General features: G+C 34.9%; 1 protein-coding gene across 1 annotated transcript; it reads left to right on the top strand.

Moving 5' to 3' along the window:
- Window positions 1–281: 281 nt before the first annotated feature.
- On the top strand, window positions 282–865 carry LOC110943330. The gene is made up of 2 exons (XM_022185080.2): window positions 282–542; window positions 653–865. The coding sequence occupies exons 1-2, from the start codon at window positions 345–347 to the stop codon at window positions 863–865; spliced, it is 411 nt and encodes a 136-aa protein (XP_022040772.1). The 5' UTR covers window positions 282–344.
- Window positions 866–9,913: the final 9,048 nt, after the last annotated feature.

Here is a 9,913-nt window from a genome sequence, read left to right as displayed (position 1 = left end):
CTTTTTATTGACGATTGCATTTATTCTTTATTTAATGGTTGTCGAAAGAGTTTATGAACAGGTATTTCAAAACCGACACTTTGAACGATAACTTTACAATTTGTTTTGGAGGTACATACATGTGGAATGTCAAAGTGAATAGGCTCTGGGGATCGAACTACTTCATTCAAGATTTCTCACAAATCAACAAAGAACTTCATCTCATATCAGGTGATGTAATCGTTTTTGAGTTGGTTGCGAGACATATTTTCAACATTCTGGTTTTCCGTCCTAATGGAATATAGTCTGTTGTTCCCGAGGTTGCCAATAGTGTTGGTGTTGAAGAAGAGGAAGACACATAACAAATGGATGTTAGTGAAGATTTGTTATTAGACGGCGAAAATCAAGACATAGAAGATGACATTGTAGACGTTGAACATGATGTGCCAGTCATTGTAGCGGATCCTGTGTTGGAACCAGACTTTGTTGACGTTCCACATATTCCGGCCGTTGTTCATCAAGCCAACCAATACGAACTAACATGGTGTCCATCTTTTCGTTTTGTAAGTTTTTCATACTCTAAATGCTTTATTTTAATATTATGTAACGCTTTGAAGTTTGTATTTTGTTTATTAGTTTTTTAATTTGTTTATTTTATCGAACTGTAATGCAGCGGTTCCCAAAGGCATTTGCAGCAAATGTAGATATGTCTGTCCTTGATGAGATGGTAGTTCAAACTGAAGACGGGTTTTCAATGAAACTAGAGATCCGGCAAGAAACGGCATGTTGGAAAATGCTGCAGGCTGGGTTGGAAAATGGAGCTCAGTTTTTGCTGCGATATTATAGGGATCAAAACACGTTGCGAATTCTTAATCCGAACCCCTAGGTGATATATCTATTGACATATAGCGTCAGAAGTAAACAACTAATATTGTTACCAAGCATGTCGTATGTGTGGTAACAGTTTTGGAACAATTATTACTATATATGTTTTGTTTACAAAAACTTAATGTGTAACGAACATTAGGTCGATGTACTTTTGGGACGTGCTCAAGTGTCTCAAAATATTAGGTTTAACAATCAAATTTTAACGGTTCTACGTTTAAATTATTTTATGTGTTTAGTTGGTGTTTAGCCACCCGCGAAAGTCGCGGGGTCTTAGGCTAGTATATAGTATACAATAAAAGAAACCAATTTTGGGACACTTGTCATCATATTAGGCCTTATCTTATGGATAATTATTATTTAGTTTAATTAATCTCTTCTAATTAATTACAGATAATCCTCCCATTAAATATTATTTAATTTAATCTCTTATAGATAATTATTATTTAATTTAATTAGAAAGAAACTTAATTAGAGATTTCTAGCATATACTAGAAGTCTAGAACATCCGGAATCGATCTTTTAATTAACTAAAAATGTGTCTGATTTTAAAAAATAAGAGTAAAATGCGAAAGCGTCCATGCTCATTCGGTAAATTCGTCATATCCATCCAAATATTTTTTTTTGTTTACAACTGGACCGTTTAGGTTTGGGTTTGTTGCCAGTTCCATCCAATTCGCTAACTCCGTTTAAAAGTAACTTTAACTCAACAAGCGCAGTTTGGACATTTTACCTATTTTTTTGTTTTTTAATATTTTGTAATTTCTTTTTTTACATTACATTTATGCAATTCATGTAATACACCGGGTTTCTAAAAATATAACTTTTTTTATTATGTGGTATACAAAATTAGATTTATTCAATCTGTAAAATATAAAAGGTATATAAAGATATAACAAGATATAACTTTTTATTGATTAGTATATAAAATTACATGTGCTCAACCCATACAATACAGGAGGTTTCTTAAAAATGTAAGTTTTTTCATTATTTAATATATAAAATTAAATTTTACTCAACACATACGATACATGGGTTTCTTAAGGATATAATTTTGTTATTATTTAATATATAAAATTACATTTATTCAACCCATGTAATAAATCAAATTTTTAAAAATATATTATTTTATTATTCTGTATATAAAATCACATTTATTCAACCCGTGTTATCCGTGTATTACACGGGGTTCTAACCTAGTATTAAAATAAAAGCCAACTATTAAATTATATAAACTATCTTGTAATGTGATTAGACACCTGACAATCTTTACGTGTTTTTTTATACGAAGCCTATATAACGATGTGGGTTAAATAAATATTTCAAGATATAGTAATATGTAAATAACTTGTATTTAAATACATGTCTATAAAATACATTTAGAAATGTCTATATGGAATCAAGTATTACTAGATCGTGTCTTTTGTATCAAAAACAAAAAAATATCTAAATATTTTAAATTTTTAGAGTGGGGTTCTAGGGAAATGACGTATATACGTTATTTTAGTAAAGATTTGTTGATTAAAATATTGAATTACATAAATTCTGTAAATATATTTAAATAGTAAATACTATAAATATAACGAATGTTATATTATTTATCTTTCTATCTATAAAAATTAAGATAGAAAGATCAATTCCCATGTTTTTAATAGTTTTAATTTTATTAGAGTTAGCCATTTTCGTCCCTGTGGTTTGGTCACTTTGGCCATTTCAGTCCATTTTTCAAAAATGCGCCATTTTCCTCCCCAACGTTCTGGAAAGGTGCCATTTCAGTCCAAAAATCATAACCCAGTTAAGTCCGTTTGTAAATAAGGACTGATTGTGTAAATTTGTAACATAAAGGACCATTTAAGTAAAATGTATAAATATAATTATAAAATATATAATATAAAAACACCACCACCACTAGCCCTGCCACCACCACCACTCCGCTGCCACCACCACCACCACCGCCGCCACCGCCGCCACCGCCGCCACCGCCGCCACCGCCGCCACCGCCGCCACAGCCACTGCCACCACCACCACCACTGCCACCACCACCACCACCGCCACCACAGCCAACACCGCCACCACAGCCACTGCCACCACTCTCTCTCTACTCTCTCTCTCTATGCTCTACAATCACCACCACCATCACCTTTACCTCTCTACTCCGATGACCGGAGTAAATCCGGCCATCTTTCCGACACCCCACACCCCCACGAACCAAACTAACCACACCCCCCTCCACATCTCACAGATCAGATGAGAGAAGGAGAAAGTCGGAGAGAGAGAGAGAGAGAGATAGCGATGAGAGAGAGAGAGAGAGAGAAGGAGGCGGGAGAGAGAACCGGCGACGGTGGGGGTGCCGTTTTTCCGGTGAGTTGCAGGCGGCGGCAGTGGTGATGAAGGTCTGATGATGATGATGAAGGTCGATGATGATCGATGATGATGATAACAGATGATGACGATGATGACGTTGATAGTGGTGGCAGTGGCTGTGGTGGCGGTGGTGGCTGTGGTGGCTGTGGTGGTGGTGGTGGTGGTGGCAGTGGCGGTGGTGGCGGTGGTGGCTGTGGTGGCGGTGGTGGTGGTGGTGGCGGTGGTGGTGGTGGCAGCGGCTGTGGTGGCTGTGGTGGCGGTGGTGGTGATGTTTTTATATTATATATTTTATAATTATATTTATACATTTTACTTAAATGGTCCTTTATGTTACAGATTTACACAATCAGTCCTTATTTACAAACGGACTTAACTGGGTTATGATTTTTGGACTGAAATGGCACCTTTCCAGAACGTTGGAGAGGAAAATGGCACATTTTTGAAAAATGAACTGAAATGGCCAAAGTGACCAAACCACAGGGACGAAAATGGCAGTTAACTCTTTATATTATTAGATAGTAGGTCTAAAACTTTAGAATATACCACATGGTTGTCCTTACACATATATGTTGAAACCTATAGTACTTCATAGTAGCTCTAAGCATATTTGTAAATTTAAACCTTTTACAAATACTAAGCAAATCTTTTATGCCCGCTTTTCTATAGGTAGGATACTTAGAAAGTTAGGTTTTTGTTTTCAGTTATGACCAACTGGGTAAAGATCAAATAGGAAGTTAATTTTCGCTAGGAAGGATAGAAAGCCATAGGATTATGACATGTGGCAAATTTTAAAATAAAGAGAAAGGGTATTTTAGTCAATCCAACTCCTTCTTCTTCCTTTTTTCAAAACCCAGTAAATTCAAAAACCCACCATTTTCAAAACCCGCCATCTTCAACTATTTCTTCACTTTCTATCTCAATAATCACTACATTATAGTGCGATTTTCATCACCAATCAATGATTCAGAACCCGATCAACGTGTTCTTCAGCTTTTTTTGAAGAAAACCCAGTTTAATTTCATAAAAAAATCTTGTTTTTCCGGTGATTTTGGAGATAATCACTCGATTCGTTCGATTCGAGCGTTGATAAGTGTTTCTATCATTCAAATTTCGTCAATTGATGAAGAAATCGGCTTCAATCCATGTAAGAAATTCTTTAATTTCATTTTCATGATCTGGGTTTTTTATTTAGTCATTGCGTTTTACGATCTTTGCGGGGGTCCGGGGGCGGCAACCCTCGGTAGCGGGGTCCCAGGGGCGGCAGCCCCTGGCGGGGTCCAAGGGGCAGAGCCCCTGGCTGGGGTTGAAATAAGAGAGTTTTATGTGGTTTCTGGCTATTGCGTTTTAGAAAAAAACACATTTTTAAGTGTTTTTAGTCATTGCGTTTTAGAATGAGTCATTTTTAAGTGTTTTCTGGCCATTGCGTTTTACATATAAGACATTTCTTTGTGTTTTTTGTGCATTGCGTTTTAGGTAAAACACTTTTTTATGTGTTTTCAGTCCATTGCGTTTTAGAAAACAGACATTTTAAGTGTATTCTGGCCATTGCGTTTTACAAATAAGTCATTTCTTTGTGTTTTTGGTGCATTGCGTTTTAGGTAAAACACTTTTTTATGTGTTTTCTGGCCATTGCGTTTTACAAATAAGACATTTCTATGTGTTTTCTGGCCATTGCGTTTTACAAATAAGTCATTTCTTTGTGTTTTTGGTGCATTGCGTTTTAGAAAAATGTCATTTTTTAGGTTTTTTTTCATTGCGTTTTACGTGGTTTTTATATTGCGTTTTACGCAACTGGGTTTAAATTTTTTTTTTTTTTAAAATATAGCAATAGTATACTCGTTTTAAAGATAAAAAAACGCTCGTTTTTTGGGTGCAATTTTTATAAAAAAATAATGTCGTATGAAAGAGTTATTAACGTTTAAAAAATGGGGGGGAATTGGAGGAGAGATAAACTATTGGCTTGGATTGACTAGAATGCCCTTGAACAAACTCACGCGCCTCTTTTCTTCTTTTCAATTTCCCTGATTTAATCTTACCCCTTGATTAACTTAATGGATGGTCAAGATCACTTTCTATCCTTCCTAGCCAAATAAACTTCCTATTGTATCTCCACCCATGACCAACTATGTAAATGTTATGGTTGGTGCATTTTATATTAATATATGATGATACAGAATACCTCTCGTCGTATTTCCAGCCATTAACTTACATTCATTTATTTATGAAGGGATGTAACTCAAGGTGATACCCTAAGTTACTAATTGTATAAGAGTGTAATATAATACATCTGCCTAGGTATCCTATGGGTACATTTTAATTATATGGGTCACTTATATTGTGTACTCAAAACAGAAAAATCATAACAAATATTAAGATTTATCTACACAGAATAACTAAATTATTATATTAATTTCCTAACATAATGTTTAAGTTTTAGGCACTAAAAGAACACCTAAATGGCTTAAACCAGTGGCTCTAATACCACCTTCTGTCACAGCCCCCGACCCCTACCCTGGGAGCGGGAGCCGCGGCCAGTCAGATGGTATCGGTGTTTATTAATTTGGCAGCGGAAATTAATATCAGGACCATAGTTAGGAAATAGTTTATCAGAGTTAAAACACCACACTTTTATAAATAATAAATATATGGGAAAAACCCAAGTTTTATTTACAATACATTTATAGGGATAAACCCTAATTATTGAAAATATGATTTTCATTTTATTTAGGTAACTTTTATAGCCACTTCTTTAAGCCTTCAGTGCTCTCCAGCTGGCTTCTATTAGCTTTACTTTAAGTTACCTGAAACGCGTTTTAAAAATGTTTTATCAGCAAGAAATACTGGCGAGTGAATCCCAGTTTAATCAAAACAATTTTTATCATTTTACAGCATTGAGAAAAATCCAGCAATTACATTTGTTTATCTCTACTTTAATTACCACCCACAGTACTGTCAATCCTGACTTGTGGTAATATTACTACTCACAGTGTAGTAACAAGTTATGTATATAAAACCTCAACATACCGACGATAATTGTAGATTTACAAATACTCAATCACTGTTAATTATAGTTTAAAACAATTGAGGTTTTGTAAAAGTAGTTTACAAAAAGAGGAATTACTCATAAAAAAAGGTTTACCAAAAAGAAGGATTACTCACAAAAAGGTTTACCAAAAAGAAGGATTACTCACATTGCTATTTTAGATAATTCCTGGTGACTTCATGGTTATAATCTATTAAATAAACAATGCACACGCGTTAGTAAGATAACCCAATTTACATTAGCTATACCCTTCCCCTGAGACAGAACTTCAACGACTGAGTCAGGCAGAGCTTTGACATGCCTTACGGAGCTCTAGATCAATCGGGCAGAGTAACTAATACGTAACCCGGGGTTATAATACTTACAACGAGGCAGAGCTTTGCTTTTTAGGGGTATAATATCCCGAGGGTTTAGACTATCGGAGAGTTTGAAAGAAGAAAGGAAAATGAACAGTGACTGAATGAGGCCTGAAGCCTCTTATATAGGCTGGTCGAGGGGTCCCTCGTGCCCCGCGAGGGCCTTAATGGCGGCTGTAGGCTTGTCGTGTCACATAGTAGCCTTCACACGTAGCCGGACACGTGGCTGACCAGGGTGTCGCCCAGTGTCACTGGTTCGCGGCCCACGACAGACCTAGAGTAATGGGTCGTGCCCCGCGAGAGAGGGTAATTATTATTTTTATTTGATTTTTGATGATATTAGGGTTAAACGGGTTCAACTTGAGGTCTCATGGTATAATTTTGGGCATAACTCCTGAGCTCTTAATAAAATATGCACTCGCGTTAAGTATAGTAACCCAATTCAATTTTATTAATATGTCACGAGACAGAACCCCAATGTACTTAGTCGGGCAGAGCCTTGACATGCATTGGTGGGTCCTAAATCAATCAGACAGGGTATTGACTCAGTGATCAAGGGTTAAAATACTTAAAACGGGGCAGAGCTTTGGAGTATTATAGGTGAATTACTAAAAGAAAGAATGGATTATAGAAAGACAGAGTGAGAGCGAGACTGAAGGAATAAGCAATGAAAATGTTCTTCTTTACACCTACTTATAGTGGCATGTAACTTGGGGAATACGTTAAAGAATTAATTCCCGTAATGTCAATATCCTCCACTTACTCACAATTTCTACATTTCATATTTAGATTGTTTATTATTTTATTATATATATATATATTATAATTAATTCAGCTGCTTCACTTATTTGGCGCTTATAACTTCTAAAATATGACGTTTTACAAAATGATGATTTTGTCATTAGAACGAGTATATTTTTATCTACATTTTGGCCCAAGTTTCATTAAAAATGGAGTAAGGTTAATTATAATGTATTATTATTATTATTATTATTATTATTATTATTATTATTATTATTATTATAGTTTTTAAACGGTTCCTATGTTCGTCTAAATACTTCATATTTTTAACTGTCAACTTACCCGTAATCTATCCGTTTAATAATATAAGTTTCTATATACTTTATTTTAATTTTTATAAATTTTAGAAATGTTACATCATGACACTTATCTTTCTTCGCATTCTCGGGTTCGAGTGTACGCGCACTCCTTCCCATTGCAATATTTATCGAGATTACTTTTACCTCGGTTTCACATACTCACCATTATTTATTTATTTACATACACACACACACACACATATATATATATATATATATATATATATATATATATATATATATTTCTTTTATATAATTCGCCCATTTCACTAATCATATATGCCCATATGTATCTATCGTTCATCATGTAAATTGTTGCATTCTACTTGTCTTATTGTAATTTAGAACATGTACTTGATTAATACTCTGTTGTCTCAAGTCATTACTTGATTTAGGTTCTTTGCTAGCATGTTCTTTATCATGCTTTCGAACCTTCCGCCATTTAAATTATTTAACTCCCGTCATCTTAAGACACGGTCCTCATAACATTCGAACATTTCCAATTTATTATTAATCTTACTATTCAGTGTTTCCCGTATTGTTATATGAGACATTCAAATATACTTACTTTACAAGTACTTATTTTATATTCAATCTATGATTAGGATTCATACTACCTAATCATCTTTTATCAACACTAGACATCTCGAATCTACAATGTTTATGTCAATTGTTAAACATTTCGTTTCATTATCATTTGCATCTTTCACTTTGATTTAGCCAAGTTTGTAACTTGCTTAAACCATTCGTGTTTAGTGCACTTTCCGGGTTTGAGTGTATTAACACACTCTTCCCATGTACTTTAATGCATATTCTTTTCCTAATATTTTGTTACAATCTGCTCATATAAATAATTCTTACCGGATGTTTGATCAAGCTTCAAACCGAACACGCTTTGTTGACAACCTTGAGCTCTGATTACCAACTTGTAAGACCCGTCTCAATTTTAACATATTTTTAATTGAAAATACGCACCTTCATATTAAAAGTACGACTTTTCAAAAACATTGATGAGTTAATACACATTCTTGACTAAATTGTTCAAAATTTACATCATTCAAACTAGTTTTAAACATTTAAGCAATTACATGTTTTTAAACATACGACTAAACGAAAACATCATCATTCGCGGAAGCTTCAAAAGTATTGTGTTCGGTTCTTGACATTTGCTTGATCGCCATCCGGGAATACCACCTACATCACCTAATATCAAAACCAACAATAAAGTTAGTTTTGATGGACAAATAATCAGTTTACACAAGTCCAAATACAGATTTATGAAATAACAAAAAATGCCAGCTTTTCGGTCTGTCGCGGGCCGCGACATATAAGACCCAAGCCCTCGCGGGCCGCCAGAGCCGATGGCGGGGCGCGACCAATCCCTTTAAATCCGTCGCGGGGCGCGACAGCCTGTTTTTCACATAAGGTTTCGAGCATTATGAGCTGCAGTTGCCCAGCTCCAATTAATAACCAAATTCTAACTTAAAATCTTCATAACATTCGTTCTACAAGTCCGTTTTTCGCGATTCTTTTTCCTACGTGTCCGTAATTTAAATACGGACCCGTTTAATACGATTACTTGCATAAAATCTCGTTTATAGGCTGATCGCCTAAGAATTCCCTTTTTATTTATTCGACCCGTTTGGGTATATGTCAAACCTTACATAATTTTACTCGTAATGGTTTCTAAATAAAAATTACCCCTTTTACCCGGGCTTGTCAACATTGGTGTTCACTACCATTCCCAAAACTTTTGCACACAATATGTCGTGCTTGTTATGAACTATTTCAATAAAAAACATTGTTACTAATCAAAAAATTATGATACTTTTCTTTTGACCCATATCATGGGTTCTTTCAAGAAAAGATATGATCTTGGTGCTTCCGTTCAACGGAGTACGTTTTTGTAATTCATAATCGACGAGTGACTATCTAAATCACTTCAACACTAGCAACTTACCCAATATTTGACCCGTTTGGTTGTTTAATGGAAAGCACCACTTTACAACACACCAAACTTATTTTAACCAACCTTTGACCCGTTTGTCTATCTAGTGAACTTCGTCACTTCAACTATTTATCAAGTTTACATAACATTCTAACACATTGTCGACTAACAAAATTACATGATCAAACATAATGTAATAAAACTGTGGTTACGTACTTGCATAATTCATCGTCATTGA

This window comes from Helianthus annuus, chromosome 5, assembly GCF_002127325.2.
Source record: "Helianthus annuus cultivar XRQ/B chromosome 5, HanXRQr2.0-SUNRISE, whole genome shotgun sequence".
Taxonomy (NCBI): Eukaryota; Viridiplantae; Streptophyta; class Magnoliopsida; order Asterales; family Asteraceae; genus Helianthus; species Helianthus annuus.
Note: the sequence above shows the minus strand (reverse complement) of the source record. Positions and strands in the feature narration are given on the sequence as shown.